This window comes from Pararge aegeria, chromosome 8 (assembly GCF_905163445.1).
Source record: "Pararge aegeria chromosome 8, ilParAegt1.1, whole genome shotgun sequence".
Classification (NCBI taxonomy): domain Eukaryota; kingdom Metazoa; phylum Arthropoda; class Insecta; order Lepidoptera; family Nymphalidae; genus Pararge; species Pararge aegeria.
In genome coordinates this window covers 18,501,103-18,518,969 of record NC_053187.1, presented here as the reverse complement: position 1 = coordinate 18,518,969, position 17,867 = coordinate 18,501,103, and the positions used below count along the sequence as shown (strand labels likewise).

Sequence of the window (17,867 nt, the reverse complement as noted above, 5' to 3'; positions counted from 1 at the left end):
TTGTTGTGGGCTTCTTCTTAGACCAGGACGCGTTTAGAATCCTCGTAGCTTTAGTTAGTTATCGCCATCACTACTCACTGCTATGTAAACATTTTGTATATAATCAACGCATCAAAAGTGCCATCTATGTGCCTATTTGAATGAAGAAATATTTGACTCTGACTTTGACTTTAATAACATTGCAGAACCAAGGAAATTAATGATGAATACGCGCATATTATCTATGAACAAATAGCGATGTGTATAAAATTTCTGAATTTTAATTTATAACACAGTATACCTAGCTAAAATTATACGTCAACGTTACTTAACACGTTAATTAACAATTAAAAATATGAGTGCTATTTTCACGACTTTAAAGTGAATAACGTTCGAGTTACGCTAGTAGCAGAGCAGAGATGTCAAATGTGAAAGTCGAACTGACTTGCTAAATGGCATATTCTATTTTTTTTAATTACTACTACGTTTATAATTCAAAGGAAATCAAATAATTAAATGTATTAATCGATATTATTTATACCATAGTATGAATGTTATTTACCACCATCATTGCTGCAGTCATACAGTTTGGAATAATGAGAGATTTTTTTTTTTTTTTTTTTGCTGGCCTGTACTTTTTTCACGCAGCAACGGAGAAATTTATGTAAAGCTCTGAATAGAGATAGGTAAAAAGCCGAATTATGATATTCATATCCAGATGCTTTATCAAGTAATAAATAAATAAGAATTTTTGCTTCTTACCAGTTACTTGATGCTGTCGAAATCTTATTATCTTGGTAAATGTAGATGACATTCAATAGTTTATTTAGATAGTTATTGTTACTGTTACTGTTATTTTTTTTTACATAACGATAAGGTCGCCTTATTTTTTTTTTTTTTTTTCATTTTTGCTTTTCTATTCTTATTTTAGTTCCTTAATTATGAAGTGTTGCACAAATAAAGAGAATAAATAAATTATTAATTCTTGGTAGGTTTCGTAACCCTCAGTGTTGGAGACTGACTTACAGTAAACTGGTTTTTTTTTCTGTCTCTGTCTATCTGTTGAATATAATTAATACATTTTCCCACGAAGTGTCTGGGCGTGATGACTGCGTTGATAGGAGTTATTGAAGGATCGATTTGCATAATGTAATTACACAAAAAATGTTATTTATTAGTTCCATCTCATTAGGATAGGTTTAAAAAGCATATTATTCGTTTTTTATATTATTAGTTTTAAGGCCGATTGGCGCAGTTTGCAGCGACCCTGCTTTCTGAGTCCAAGGTCGGGGGTTCGATTTCCACTACTGGAAAAATGTTTGTATGATGAGCGTGAATATTTTCCAGTGCCTGGGAGTTTATATGTATATTCTAAGTATTTATATCTATTACTGATAAAAATATTCATCAGTCGTCTTAGTTCCCATAACACAAGCTAAGCTAACTTTGGGGCTAGATGGCGATGTGTGTATTGTCGTAGAATATTTATTTATTATTTATTATTTGCCTCTTCGGTCTAGTGGGATTTTGGGTTTTTCTGTCTTAGTAACACTTATTTATCATATCCTTATGTCTCGCAGAGCATATAAAACCGTCACACTCCGCTAGCATTACAAACATGTGGTAATGATTGTTAATGCCCACCAATCCACATTGTATCAACGTATTGGGTCCATGCTCTACTTTGGGGCTAGATAGAATAAATAAAATAAATAAATAAAATGCTCTATAGATGGAGGATGATAATAATGACAGATTAAGAAGAGACAAAAGCAAAAAGCGGCGATATTCTAGGCTTCGGCTTCGCTTTAGTGGGGTCAAAGTTTGAAACCCAGAACGCACTTTTAACATTTCATGAGTTATGTGCGTTTTTAATTTATACAAGGAAGTAAAATGAAATATCACATGCTTTACTGGCGAAGGAAAGTGTGAGAAAACCTACATGCCTGAGTGATGTTCTCAAAGGCGTGTGAAGTCTACCAACCCGTTCTTGGCCAGCGTGGTGGACTACGGCAAAACCATTCTCTATCTGAGAGGAGAACTGTGCTCTGTGGCCGATAATTGGTTGACGATAATGAAGAACAGATAGTGGTTAGGAACTCAACTTCATTTTTGTGGGGTTTTTTTTTTTTTTTTTTAAATATACTACGACAATACACACATCGCCATCTAGCCCCAAAGTAAGCGTAGCTTGTGTTATGGGTACTAAGATGACTGATGAATATTTATATGAATATTATACATAAATACTTAGAATATACATATAAATACCCAGACACTGAAAAACATTCATGCTCATCACACAAACATTTTCCAGTCGTGGGAATCGAACCCACGGCCTTTGACTCAGAAAGCAGGGTCGCTGCAAACTGCGCCAATCGGCCGTCACTTCACTTGCTTTAACAGTGAAGGGAATTTCTCGAATCAACCTGGATTCCGGAGAGCATTATGATTGCAATCTCAAAAGCGAGTGAAGCCCAGAAATCCTCACCTGGCTACACCGCGCCGATGAACCACGGCCTAAATACTCTTCCTGGGTTCTGGGAGGAGACCGGTATTGAGCCCGTAGCGAACCTTTAATGGGTTAATAACGATGAAGAAGAAATAGAACGTATACTTAACTGTTACTTTTCCATGAAGTTGTTTGAACTTTAAATCGATTCATAACAAAAAACGGTATAGGCGTGTTTAATGACTAGATTATTGTAACTAATCGTTATCTGATTTTTACTATGTGTAAGCGGTGTAGGAGGTAGGATTTCGACTTCTGGTTCGGGGGACAGAGTTCGAATCCCAGAACGCACCTCTAACTTGTATAAGTTATGTGCGTTTTAAGGAAATAAAATATCACATGCTTCAACGGTGAAGGGAAACATCGTGAGGAAACTTGCATGCTTAGTTCTGCATAATGTCCTCAAAGGTGTGTGGAGTCCACCGATCCGCACTGGGCCAGCGTGGTGGGCTCCGGCCTTAATCCCTTCTTATTGTGGGGGGCCGCTTGCCCAGTTGAGGGCCGGTAACGGGTTGATATGATGACTGCGTGTAATGGAGACTCTGGCCTATCGGCGCCGTTAGACGCCAGGTCACGGTTTCGACTTTTGATTGGGTCGGCTTTTGTAAACTTCTTCGGCTTTTGCAGTATATAAAAAAGTATTATGAAGGTAGACCTCCTTGGCGCAAAGGTGAGCTTTGTGAATTTAAGTAGGTGGTCTCGGGTTCGATTCCCGGCAGGGTAAATTTGAAAATTTCTCAATTTTCTCTGGTCTGGCTTTGACTTTGGTCTTGGCTTTGGCCGTGGCTAGTTACCACCCTACCGGCATAGATTATATATATGTATATGCCGCTTAGTGATTTAGTGTTCCGGTGTGATGTCGCCTGGTATCCGATTAGAGGTATGGCTTCCATACTACCTAACGGGTTAGCCCGCTACCATCTTAGACTGCATCATCACTTATCACCAGGTTAGATTGCACAAAGGGCTACCTTGTGGAGTGGAGTAGAGTAAAAAAAACTTTTAGATTGATCACATTCAATAATTTAAAATAAAATTCAGAAAATCATAAAATCTCGAATTGCCTCGACAGTAAATCGAATCCGGGGCCTCCGAGTAAAAAATAAATTGAATAGTCAGGAGATATCATATTACATAGAAAAAAAAAATACAGTCGAATTGATTAAAAAGAAATCCGTTACGGCGCCCATAAAACAATTTGATTAATCAAAACAAATAAGTATTTGGGCATTGTGCCATTAATTTACAGTTTCTGTGACATCAAAATAAAAGTGATATGTCTATAATCATGGCTACCAGTCAGCCATCTTGACTTTTAAGGACTTATATAACGGGATTAACTTTAAAGGAAAACCTAAAAGGTGAATCAAGTTTACTCACATAAATACCTATTACGTTTAAACTTACAAACTCCGTTTTATGACTATGATTTTTAGTTTCAATCCATTCTGATATTATTCAAGCAAATGTGTGTCTATCTGTCTGTTTAGCATTATTACTTTCCACCGTGTGATATTGCAGTCAAAGGCTAACTCGTGAAGGAAAAAATATATAATAGTAAAGTCACTATTTTGTGATTATGTCTGTCTTTCGAATTTGCTCACATTTAAATGCTTGCAGAAGCGACCGTGAAATTTTTAGTAGTTCCATTTAAAAAACATGTCAATCATGTAGTCACGTTACATAAATTTATTTATTTATTTTCCGTTTTACTTGTTTATCAAGCTTTTTGTTAGCATTGTATTATTACAGGTATTAAATAAAAATGTATCGACATACAGGTTAAACTTATGAGTACCCTGCTGCCCGCGGACTTGTTAATTTTTTTTTTTAACTATAATATAACGTAAAATCGGCCGAAATCATTCTTAAATTACAAGTGAAGTGCAAAAAGCAAGTTGCTTAAAGAAACTAAGTACTACTCGTATGTTTGCGCGCCGGGTTAACCAAAAGTATATCCCACTACATATTCTATAACTTTCGTATTTTATATTTTATTTAATAAATCAAAGTTATAAGCTAGCCTAGCCATTTAGTAGGCCAAATGTTGTCAAAGCTATGTAACCGATATGTATCATGTTTGGACGAGAAATACAACGTTTCTAGTATCACACTATTATAAAAAGATGACTTTCTATAAAGCACAATGGTTTATTTTGAGAAAGATGTAACATAAAAACATCTTTATTCTAAATTCTAACTTCTAATTGTTCTACGTAAAGGTACTACATATGTTTTCATATATCCACTTTGATGGATAGTGTTAACAATGGTCTTCACTTATTAACATTATCTTCAACAATGCGTTTTTCTTCTTCTTTTGTTTTTCAGATATTTAAAAGTTTCATAATTAAGTTATAAGTTTGCTGACAAATGTTAATGTATTCGTATAATTTTTAGCCGCTACTTAATTGGTGTATGTGTTTAATTAAGTATTAAGTAAACTGTTTGGGACTTAATAAATAAATCAATAATAAATAAATATAATACTAATTAATAATACTAAATATATAGACGGCCGACTGGCACAGTGGGCAGCGACCAACTGCTTTCTGAGTCCAAGGCTGTGAGTTCGATTCCCACAACTGGAAAATGTTTGTGCGATGAACGTGTGTGCCAGAGTCTGGGTGATTATCTGTATATTATAAGTATATATGTATAATGTATAATATTGCTAAAAATATTCATCAGTCATCTTTGTACCCATAACACAAGCTACGCTTACTTTGGGGCTAGATGGCGATGTGTGTATCACGACAATACACACATCGCCATCTAGCCCCAAATATATTTATATTTATATATTTATATTATATAATACAAAACGGAAACTATGTGGCTGCCCGTATTAATAAGAACGCCAGGGAACTAGCTTTGCTTTTATAATAATAATTGTGTTTCAGTCGACGATCAATGATTTTATAGTAAAAGAAATAAAAGAAATAAGTATTATTATCATTAAATATTTTTTTAACAATTAGCTCTTGCCTGTATTCTCCGTGACAGTTAATTACGGTTTAGAAAATTCTGTTTTGTTGGAACTGAGAAAGAGGTGCCGCTAAGTGACATAGTATTCCGGTACGATGTCGCGTAGAAACCTATTAGGGGTATGACTACCATATTCCCTAACAGGTTAGCCCGCTACCATGAGACTGCATTATTACTTAGCACCAGTGGCGTGCATAGAGGATATGAACAGGGTATGCAGATGATATTAATCACCAGTAGGTACGAGGTATAAATACTTAAGGGTAGGGTTTTATAACCCTTACAATGTCTTACTCTTACCATCCTTAATTTTTTTTATAACTCTTACTCGAGATTTTCTACATTTTATCTCATTTGCATACCCTATGCATACCCTCTATGCACGCCACTGCTTACCACCAGGCAAGGTCTAACTTGTAGTAGAATTAAAAAAAAACCGTTTGTTTTCTTGGAATAAATAGTAGCATATGTTACTCTCCGCCCTCCACTAACTCTATGCCAAAAAACAAGTTAATTGGTTGCTTAGTTGAGGCGTGAGAGAAGGATAAACAAACAAATCCAACTAAAATGGCAAAAGTTACCTTTAAATTATTAAGGGAATTATAATCAATTTGATATGCAGGTCTTTAATTCATATTTGTAACAAAAATTAACCATACGATTTTTTTTATCTTTATTTATCCAGAAAAATATCTAAATAAAAAATAATTATTATGCATTTAAATTGATACAAGTATTTGCAAAACATCATGCTTGCGATCCGAACGATCTTTACCTTCCTTTTCTTTCCAAGATGCGGTTTCACACATCATCATGTCTTCTTCAATTCTCGCCTTTACATTATTCGAAACAATATTTACGTGTTGCTTAACTTTTGGAGGTAACTTTTTTATATCTCCAATATCACTGAGTCCGTCACTTCTTTCAAGGTTTATCTCTTGTTTAATATTAAAAATGTTTTGAGGCATCAAAGTATCGTTCTTTGTTTTTCGCTTTTCTAGTTTTATATCACTTTCTCTATGCATTACTGAACCTCTAAAGTTAACAATCACTGTCGGTTTCACTACAGTCTGGGATTCACGGTTACCGATTTGACTTTGACCTCCCATCGTATTAACAAAGGGTTTGTCAGATGTATCTATTTCTGCTTCACTGTCATTTTCATCTGTATTTTTGATAACAACTTTATTCCTATCGACAGTTGGTCTGGGACGTTTCTGTTTCTTTGGCTTTTGGGTAGTTGTTTGAACATCATTATATTCCGTTGGCGTATTTATGTAAACTACTACTTCTTTTTTGGCACTTTCTGTATTTTCACTTTTGTTTATGGTGAGGCTTTTCGGAAATCTATATTTTAGGGTTGGCATTTCTATTCTATCATTTCTTCGAGGCATGAATTCAATGTCACTCGGTAACCGAAGAGGTTCATTGTTATAGCCGTATCTATCGTCACTTTGTCCTATATTATTTTCATCGTTCAAGTTTATATCTTCGGGTAGCTGTGATCTGATTCTTAGTGATTGAATAACATCGTTAAATATGGACCTTTTCTCGATTGATTTGAAAGCTTCTCGATGTTTCGGTGGGTGAGCGGTGGCTATGATCATCAGATATGTGAAACAAATGTAACAATGCATCTGGAATGAAAATAAAGTCAATGAGAACAAATTATCGGAATAAAAAACTTGAAGTTTGATCTATAGGAAGCTATCTATAACTTAAATAAAAATAAGGACGTCGGTAGACAGAATAATACAATATTTTGTATGCAAGTATGTCGGTTCACAAATAAAATGATGCGAAGTTGGATTGAGAGCAAACCAACTGGCCAAATATTACCTATCACTGCACATAACATAAGTCACTAATGTGAAGATATACAGTCCTTTAATCCAATCCTTGGGTGAAAAGCAAGAATAGTTTTGGGTTGTTGTTTTTTCAATTATAGTTATGAACTGTTTCCGCAATAAGAATATTTTAAACTTCTAATAGCTCACAAAGTTGTATGACAAAGTTGTATCACTATCACATCAAAGGTAATAACATTTTTTAAATCGTCTAATTTTATCATATTAGATAGGGTCTTAAACGTCAATTAGAACAGCATTATGGTGTGTGTTACGGCATTTGATATAAAACTAGAATAATTATATAACGTTGACAACTATTTCAAGTAAATTAAAGATCTTACCTTGCTTAAGTGCGACCGCCTGGAATAAGTCAACCGAGTGGTATGTGTAGCCGCATAGAGCTTGGTGGAAGGGTTGACTGAACCTGCGTGAACTAGGCAGGTGTTGCCAATATGTTTTAGCTTTTTTAAATGAAAAACTAAAGCTTACTTTTATTGAAGCTATACCGCTGAATGTTTTGCAAGATAAGTTTGATAAGTGATTGACTCATCCTACACATCTCTAGTATCGTTAATATGCTCTTAAGTTAATAGTGCTTTCATATTCCTGCTATGTCACGTACATAAAGATGTAACTAATTAATTCGATCTGCTATCTGAAGATTCTGGATTAGGTTGAGTACTTATTTGACTGCTGGGCATGAATCCTTGTCAAGTAATTGACTATGATCGCAACTGATGGCTAGTGATAGTTTAGTCGAATTGAAAGCGATTTAGCCTAGATGAGGTATTGCAGTTAAATAATGAATAACAAAATAATCTCGAAAGTCAGTTCCTACTCTCTTGTCCGAATCTCTTGCCGTATGCTTTTGCAATCACATTAGAGTCCTTCCAATCAGTTAATAAATAAGTATACTGAAAACGTTATGGAATCCAATGTATATTGGGTAGTATTTTTTTTGTCGGGAGTTTTATAAATTTTTAATCACGTTATTGGTTCAGAAGATTGAAACGTAATCAAAAGGTTTCGTACCCCTGAACAGAGTAAATAGCAACCTGTCTTGTCTGCCGTAGTCGGGAACTAAGTCAACCCGGAAACTGTTCCTGCACAACTTTCCTCTTGCAATGATATTTTCAACCGTATTTATATTTCACAATAAGGAAGGTATGGAAGGAAAAAATATTTGCAAATTTTTCAATGAATATTCAAGTTATATAAATTATAAACGAGCTTTTCCCGAGAAACTACTCGAGTGAATGTTTTAACACTTTTGTTAAAAAAATGGGTCATGTGTGAGTTAGATTTGCACTCGAAGGGTACAGTGCATTTTTAGAACCAGCAAAATACACCAAAAACACGTTATTTTTTGATTTTGGACTTTCTTTTATTTCAACTATATTTTAGCACGTTAAACTGTTACTCGTGGTCATAGTCACAAGCATAACTAATCATACGAATATTATATAATAGAAGTGAAAATTTGTAAGTATAGATTTATGGATCTTTTTTACTCTTTCACGCAAAAACTCCTGAATGGATTTGACTGAATTTTGGTATGGAAATAGATAATACCCTAGATTATCAAATAGGCTTTTTTGAGTACTTTTAGGAACTTTTTTAATAATGCAAATTATTTTAAAAAGATTACAGTTTACGTACTTAGTATGTCAGAAGTAGCAAGCGTAAGTAACTTAAATTTAATAATCCATCATTAAAAAGAAGGATAATATATATATTGTCTAGAGATCGAGCGATCTTTCTCGGTTCACGTTAAAGCAATTAAACATTGGTGTAATGTTGCTTATTTAAACAGATAGGCGTTTATACGAATTGAAATCGGTAGTAAAATTGATCTTAGTGAAACCCAAATGATAAGTGAATTCGTTGCTGTATTTTAACTTTATCTTTTAATTACTTGCTGTTTTTTCCATCGTTGAACAACTTCTCTGGGGAATCTATTGATCGATATTTACAATTATACAAACACAGTCAGATTTTTCATTAGTGCATTGAGGACCAACGCATTGTAGACACACCTGCGTTGCAACGACAAAACAATATTCGAAATTCTAAAATTGTAAAGTTCAAGAAACAAAAATTAAAAATTAAAAAATTGCAAAATTTAATCATTCAGAATTCAAATTGAATGGCGTAGTAGTAGAAGTTTAATAAAAATAATAAACAAATGCTTATAATTTAGAACGTATTTATTTATTTTCATTCTTAACAATAAATTGTTGATGTTATACAACTCCTTTTAAAAATTATTCCAAATTATTTGTTAATAATAATTAATTATTATTATTAAAACTGTCTTTACAAGATACTTGTGCGATTCGAATTAGGATTTATAATAATATATATTTAAATTATACATAATATACTTTTTGATAAACTAATTTTGTAAAGCGTATCATCTCACTGGATATTGAAGTACTTAGCTTTTAAACTACGATATGCCGTATTTCATAAGAACAAGCGATTTTTTTTTTATGGACAAGATTATTATTACTATGGAACTGTTTAGTTAAACTTCTTATAGTGTAAAACTTTATTAAGTTATTCAAAATGGAGGGGCACAAATAATTAACAGAATCGATCGACATAGTTAAATGTTGATAGTTAAAGGTTATTCCACAAATTATCTAGGTAATTAAACTATTGACAAATGAAGTGATTTTTATATCACGTACACTTCTAATAATATGATTGGACAATTCCCGTGTGTTTTAGCTCTGCACCGGCTGGTGAAACATTTCAGGGGGTTTTTCACAGCAAATTGAGATGCAGTATAAAAAAAAAATTGAAAAAGAAATGAGCTATTTATAATTTAACTTCATTTTTTGTTTCATAGCAAGCGCGACAAAAACGTTAAAAATATGAAATAAATCTTCAAAAGCAGATGGCCCACCTGATGCTAAGTGGAACACCGGCGCCTATAAAGAGCGCAACACTTCACAGCAAGTTGATTTTTGTTAAACCGTGGCGGGAATGAGCCTTGCGCGTACGAGATACGTCCTAGACACGGATCCTAAACGTCACTATAATTTTTCATGCTATTTCATTTCATAAGTGTGACTTCATTGATCGAACGAGGAAGTTTTGGAACCGTGTCTCGTCTGTATCGAGAGAGGATTCGTTCCCGCCATTCGTTTTAGAATAAATGATCATAAAAGAGTTGCTAGACCTGAAGGTGTGGAACACCAGACAACATGTTAATAATCCGCCTGCATTTTATCACTGACAAAGGCTTTTTACACAGTTTCCGTATAAAGGCAAAAAAATTGGCATGTTATTTGAACTAATAAAATATTTAATTGAATCTAACCTAACCTAACCTAACCTAACCTACCAGTAAATTAGCTCTTCTGTTCGTCTAAGCTTTCTGAAATCAATTACACTCCTCAATCTTTTCATAACTTTATAGTACCTAAAGCATATTCTAAAATATAAAAAAACAAGTGGTGTAAAATAAATAAAAATAAACAAAATAAAAAAAAGGTTATTTTTATGTAAGTGTGTTTTGATTATTTAATTAACAATTTAACTTTAAGCTAATGAGAAACGAAAAGATTGCTCACATTAGGTATAAGATAGGTCACTAAAAAACACGTTATGTACAACGTAGGAGTAATTTACCGTGCTGAAGTCTATTTTTTAATAACAGCAACAGGGCTGTTAAACATTTACGGAAGCAAAACAAAAACGCCCCATTTGCATTGAAATACATATATTTTTGAATTATTTACTTTGAAGATGTCGCATGAAGATCTACGCAATGAACGTGCGGTATGTGCCGGTTTGCATGATCACGTGGTCACTATTCCAGCACGGTCGCTTAATGTTCGAAAATTAAAGCCTTCATTATTGTTTATACGGAAACCGTGTGTGATAAAGGCCGTACTATACACCGCTATTTTTTTTTTTAACATAGATCGGATAGGGGCTGCTTCCCTTTAACATATTCGATTTACTATATGCCTCTATTTAATACAAGATTTTTATTGCAGTTTGGAACTTTATAATATAAACAAGTAGCGTGATTAAACAAAACATTAATTCACATTGTCGCCTTTTATCGTCGTTCAGACTAGATTATTAATAATTTTCTTATCTGTTATTCATATTATATATTTTTTTGCATTCTATTGACCAATTGAATTCTAGATAGACATTGGGTTGTTATTGTAAAACAAAAAAAAATCACCGAGTATATATCTGGGAATCTTCGCCCGGACAAATAGACTGTTGCAACAAGAGTCTGTCCTTCTGGACGGAGCCTTAACTAATTATTAATATATGTCTATTTCATAAACACATTAACAGTTCATGAATATATAAACAAACAATCATTTATAAAATAAACTTAAATTTCTACCCTTCCTTATAGATTTTGGAATAAGATTTCGTCAAAAATAACTTATTTCTTGCCTTTTCTCTAAAATTACACTCTAATAAGAGCCCTTACACAGGCTACCATTTTTGCGTGTAGTAAACGCTCATTGCGTTTCACGAACTACGCTTTAAACGAGTATTTTTTTTAATAAAAACCACGTTGAAGTATCGTGAATCCTGAAAGAAGCGATACATTACTCCTGAGTCCTAGTGTAAGGTTCAAGATATTGTTAATCTGCCAAATTTGTAATCTGTTGTAGTGAAGTCATGTGGTTTTGTTATCTATAATTTGAAATGACAGATTGAATTTAACAGAGAACATTTATAAACGAAAACATGTTTGTAAAAACTTCACATGCATACCTACTCAATAAAACTTATAAATACACCGAAACCTTGTACTAAATATTATTTCACTTATTATTTTTACAATTTAGTTTTTTTTTTGTCAGCGTAGAATTTAATTTTTTTAAAATGCATTAGGGCTTATTTTTAATTAATTATTTGAACCTTTAAAGCTTTAATTTAGTAGTCATATAAGGCTGAATCCATATTGATAGATAAACAAATACATTTGCGTTTCGGTCGTCTTGGAACTTGGCTTAATAGGATGTTGTTATAAAAAAATTAGAGTTTAACCGTCAATGCAGATGCGGCCTTAGCGTTTTGCTCGAGATAAGGCACAGTTTCATTAGGCATTTAATTAACGCTTGCGTAATAATTCTCAGCCAGGACTTTTCATTATGTACCCTAGTAGTTATTCGAATGTCAAAGTTTCATAAAGATTGGTATAAAAACTGCGTATTGACCAAAAAATTAACATTTTTGCCCGATGATTCCCTACGACACTAAATAACATTTTACTCGCATATCGTTAGTGTGTCAGTAAACCATCAATATCTGACTTGCGAATAGGAGGTTACGTTATGATGTGTTTTGTCAATCTGTGACCCGTTCGGTGTCGTTTTTTCCAGTAGTAAAGACTTTATGGCGCAGCATTTTCATTGTTCTATAAGTAAATAGAACATAGGGTATTTTATATATCTAGTAAATATTGATTTGATCACTGAGCTATTCCGCGCTCAAAACCTCCTCATTTTTCCTTTATAGTATTATATGCTAAATCGTTCAGATGTAATTTACACGCCTAGTGAGACTGTACCCTTAAATTACATTCGCTGTATTTTGCGACTACAATATATAATATCTATGCCAATAAAATTATTACCCTGCTTCTGCATGGTCGCAAATTAATCGAACTTACTAAACAAATGTGGTGTCATTCTTATAACATGTCACTCGATCTGATATCATGTGGAAACGACTTTGCGTTGAATAAAGTATCATTCTCAAAGAAAATATCATGATTTGATTTGGCTGAACACCCATCACGTTAGTGTTTCATGTTATAAGTATGTTTCCACCTTAATTATCTTAGGTGTTCTATTTACAATCCAACAATAGACTCCTAGTCTCCTAGCACACGTCATATAGTTATTTTAAAAATACCCAAGCGCCTAATAATTGCAGCCCTAATATTATATATACAGGGTGAGATTTTGGAAGCGGTCATTGACGCGAACACAAACTATTTGTATTACACAGATGAAGACCTTTTACGCGTAGTTCACGTCAAATCAAAGGAGAAACATTACAAAATATAATAATAGAAATTAATTTGTATCAACAGTAATTTCTGTCAGAAAGGTGCTTAAATTTCTAAAAACTGTAACTGATAATTCATTTGGTTGCAAACAGTGTAATTACAACCTGCTTAAAACATATTACATATTACAAATTATCTAATTTAAATTTGCCTACGTTTCGTTTCCACTTCGCAAAGCAAGCCAGAGTAAACGGATACCTACAGGAATAGACTTATCGGATTATGTAAAGATGACGTCATGGAACTAACACGACACCAGAATTTGTTCGTCTATTCCTGTACGTTTTCGCTTGACTACACTCCGTTTGTCAGCGCATTAGTCAAAACGCATCCCAAATAAATTGCTCTTACTATTTCCCTAAGCTTTGGGTACTAGGTTTTTAACCTCTATTTTGTGTATGTAATTATTTTAATGCAATAATAATTCAGTTTTCTCTAATATCGATACTTCAGTTCCCTTGTCTTTTTTTAGTTAATTCGGGAAAATGTTTTCAAAAATGTTTAAATAGGTTATTATTTTGTACGCACTCCTTTTAAACAGTTGGATCAATGTTATTTAATAAAATATTATGTGTATCCAAGTGGCTAAGATTTACAATATGACCTGTTCGATAGCACTGCGACCAGATTCCAGGTTTTTTTTTTCTTTCTGGGCAATGTCTGTTGGTATGCGTAGATACTAAACAATAATATTACCCCCACTGACCGCTCTCAAAATCTTACTCTGCTATACTTAGAAATAAATTCTTTTGTTAATTTGTAATTTAGGCTACCATAGAATATCCTTCATCATCATCACAAACATCAGTCTCAAATGAACAATCTAATTATTGCATTTAGGAGAATCATTTATTTGTTATGCTATCAAAATCGTATTCTGGACCATAAGCAGCTTTAGCTGTGCGCCTACTTAATAAGACTTTACCATCTTTAATATAATCACCACACGCTACAAACGGTGTATCTTCTATAATTGTTTTCCCATTGGTCTCTCGACATACTCCGTTCTCTTTGTTATCACATATCTCTGTGACTCCGTTTATTTTATGATTGTTAGTGGCGGAGTTCGAGAAACCGTTCTGTAATTTGCCATTCTCTTTCATCGCTTCCTTCCTAATCTTGTAGTTTTTCGAGTAGAAGTTCAAAAACAGCAGAAGGAATATTGTCACATTAATGGAAATGAAGTAAGTGAAGCCAGCTGCGTATTGACATCTTGGAGTGTAATGAGTCCATGCGCAATATGACAGCATCAGTGCGAACTGCATCTGGAAAATAAATACGAAACGTTTTATTAGTATGCAAATCTCCTTTCCAAACCGGTAGTGTAATCATAACAAACAGATAGACTTTCAAAAGTCTTTGCTTTAAATTATAAATTTTTAATTCGAATTTGTATAAAAATAAAAATAAAGTGTGTTTATTAGTCTGTACTTCCTTCCTTCCTAGCCCTAACCAATTAACTTGATTTCTGGCAAAGAATTAGTAGAAAGGGCAAAGAGTAACACAAGATACTTTTTATCCCAGCAAAAACACGATCTCCACGAGATTTGTAAAAAATCGTAATAAACGCGGGCAACAGCTAGCAGTCGTATAAATCATAGTTTATTTTTTAATTTAACGGCACTTTCGCAATTCAAAAGCATATTATCTCCGACCCACATAAACTGTGCCAAGTTTGATCACAATCAGCATGTCGAAATTCACGTGCAGATAAATCAGAAAAGTTAGCAATCCTATAATCAAATCATTGATTACTTTAAAGCATTTTAAGTTTTCAGCTAATCTTTGCTGTGATTGAATTAAAACTCTTTTGGCATTAGAATTGGGGCATCGCAATTTGCTATGGCTTCTCGATTTAACCGTGCTAATTATAATTGGATCAACACTTATACTGATGAAGATTTAAGTTACATAGTTACTGAACATGATACTTACATTGTTGTACCTAATCTAACAATGGTCCAAATAACTCTATTGTAAATAAATCTCTAAACTGAACTTAATAGGTTGCCTACCTATTAAGTTATTTTGTAAAAATTTTAATAAAATTCCATGAATTTTACTTAAAAGAGATGATACAATAGTGTTTAAATATTGCGTCCATAGATTATGATATCGCGCAAAGGGAAGATCTACTTTTAAATGTGTTAATTTAGTTTAGTTTACAGATGTGTACATACAATCGAGGAATACAATATTTATTTATTTATTTATTTATTCCCATCTTACATTTTTGTCATTACAGGAAAAAGTTATCCTAATACGACAATGCAGCATGTTATGTAAATTTTAATAATATATATAACTATAATGTATATGATAAAATCCAAATCGATTATACATTTTTACTTCACTAACCAAATTTATACATTTTTACTTCACTATTTTGTATATTAACCCATTACTGACGACTTATCTCGCGTAGAGGTTTAACATACTTTCGCATTTATAACATTAGTGGGGATAACATAGAGCTTGAATTCCAGTGCTTTATTTTTAGTCGAGGCGGTGCTGACGGTTTAGTCTATTTGGTGTGCGAACGCCATAGTTACAAATGAGTTCGGTACAGGCCTAAATTCGAATGACTAATGACTTGCCGTTGACATTAACTAGTATGCTCCAAATAACAGCTTACCAATTGCATCTTTGTAACATATTTCTTCCACCACAAATACTTCTGGAATCTTGGCCCCAAGCCAGACAGCAAATAGTACGTGTACATAACTACGTGGACGATGGAGTTCAGCAGTGCGAGTATAGCTCCCTCCCCGCCCGCTGCGAACTTCAGGTAGCTCCATGAGTAGAGCGCCATGATTACGTGGTGGTACACGTGGAGGAACGTGAGCTGGAAGTATTTATCAGTTAGTTAGTAAAAGTTCAGGCTGTGTCTAGATCATCTAAAAGTAAAATGACAAATAAGAATTCTATTATCATTATAAAATTTAAATTTCTCAATAAGCAAGGCAATTGCAGAGCAGTGAGCTCACCATCTCACCATCATTCCAAACGATAAACCTTCTCTGCTGGCATTTGACTCATTTTTCGCATTTTTGGATTCTAGTACTTTCACAATCCACGGTCTTGTGCCACATGGGCTCAGCAGCTCCTTGCGACTCGCTTTATGTCGCCTGTTTATCTAGTAGAGGTTTACCATCACTGCGCTATCCCGACTCCAGCACTAAGTAAAGCAGGCTAAGCAGTCAGCTCGATTAAAGCTAGGCTACCTTATTATGTTTTACAAGAAATGGTCATAAATTAGTGACATCTGCATATCGTCTGCGAAAGGTGCAGAAGTCATTTGTGGGATTGAGTATACGCTTTTATAATATGATTCCTAAGGTAATTTTGGACCTACCAAAGCATAAGTTTAAAGAATGTGCTAAAACACATTTATTACAGCGAGGTTATTATACAATTGATGAGTTTCTTAATGACAAGGTCGCTTGGAAGCATCCGGCTCCGCTTTCATCTCTCACAAGATAGAAAAATGAATGTTAAAATGTAAAATGTAAATTGTTGATATTGGAAAAGAGCAACTGCTGAGTTTCTTGCCGGCTTCTTCAGTTGAAATAAATGAAATTTGAATTTTGAACATGAATTTATGTGATATAGCTGGCATATTTAGTTCCATCACACGCGGATGGTGACACTTAGTCGCCTCGTACGACAACCGTGGGAAGAGGAGGAGTACCCTAATCTGCCGCCACTAAACGACATTGTATGAAAATAAAAAGTCCTTATTCGTGGATTTCATACCTAACCTTAGCAACTCACATCTGGTCTTAACACATTTCTGGCCACAGACCTATTTTGTCTTAGAGCTTAGACTCACTGTTGCCGCAATGTAAGTTGGGGAAATTTGGCCAATTCTTTGGGGACGTTAGGTCAGAGCATTTTATCTTTAACCAATGTAAATTTATGTTTGAAACAAGAACAATACATACTTTAGTGCTTACAGATAAATCCAAAGGCATGAAAAAGGAATTTCTCGAGTAGATCTCTGAACATTGGAATCTTTATGTTATTACCACTAGTTATGCATGATTTGGTCCTTGGCTTAAACCCGCCTCATTATGGAAAGAGACCCTGTAGTGGGCTGTAGTGGGCTGGTAATGGTTTACTATGATGATAATGATAAAGTATGATTTAAGGAGGATTGTAGGGAGACGCCAGTACTAGTAAGCCTCCTAAATTGGCAACCTCACCCGTGTTGCACCTTGCTGACTTACCAACAAGACTCTGACAACAGATCGATGGCAATACAACCATTCCTCATCGTTGGTTCAAAAAAGAGAGGCGACCAACACTGTGATCAACTACCCACATGCAAAACGTGGTGATTACTGGCATAACCTTATGGGAACTGAACAACAACCACAGCTGTCCTGAACGGCGCTGGAAACTAATGGCAGCGGACAGTGAATTTTAGCACTCCGTACAAAAGGTCCAGCAGTGAACAACACTCGGTTATTACGAT

General features: G+C 34.1%; 2 protein-coding genes across 3 annotated transcripts in view; both read right to left on the bottom strand.

Annotated features, from left to right (window-relative positions):
- Positions 1–6,198: 6,198 nt before the first annotated feature.
- LOC120625811 lies at positions 6,199–7,119 on the bottom strand. Its single transcript, XM_039893033.1, has one exon. The coding sequence runs from the start codon at positions 7,114–7,116 to the stop codon at positions 6,199–6,201; it is 918 nt and encodes a 305-aa protein (XP_039748967.1). The 5' UTR covers positions 7,117–7,119.
- A 5,096-nt stretch (positions 7,120–12,215) lies between these two features.
- The window catches only part of LOC120625532 (elongation of very long chain fatty acids protein 7-like), a 30,152-nt gene continuing 24,500 nt past the window's right edge, over positions 12,216–17,867 (bottom strand). For both annotated transcript variants that reach the window (XM_039892577.1, XM_039892578.1), the window contains exons 6-7: positions 16,026–16,235; positions 12,216–14,655 (exon numbers count right to left, since the gene is read on the bottom strand). In XM_039892577.1, the coding sequence (XP_039748511.1) occupies positions 14,236–14,655; positions 16,026–16,235 (630 nt within the window). In that variant the 3' untranslated portion in view covers positions 12,216–14,235. The remainder of the gene's footprint in view (positions 14,656–16,025; positions 16,236–17,867) is intronic.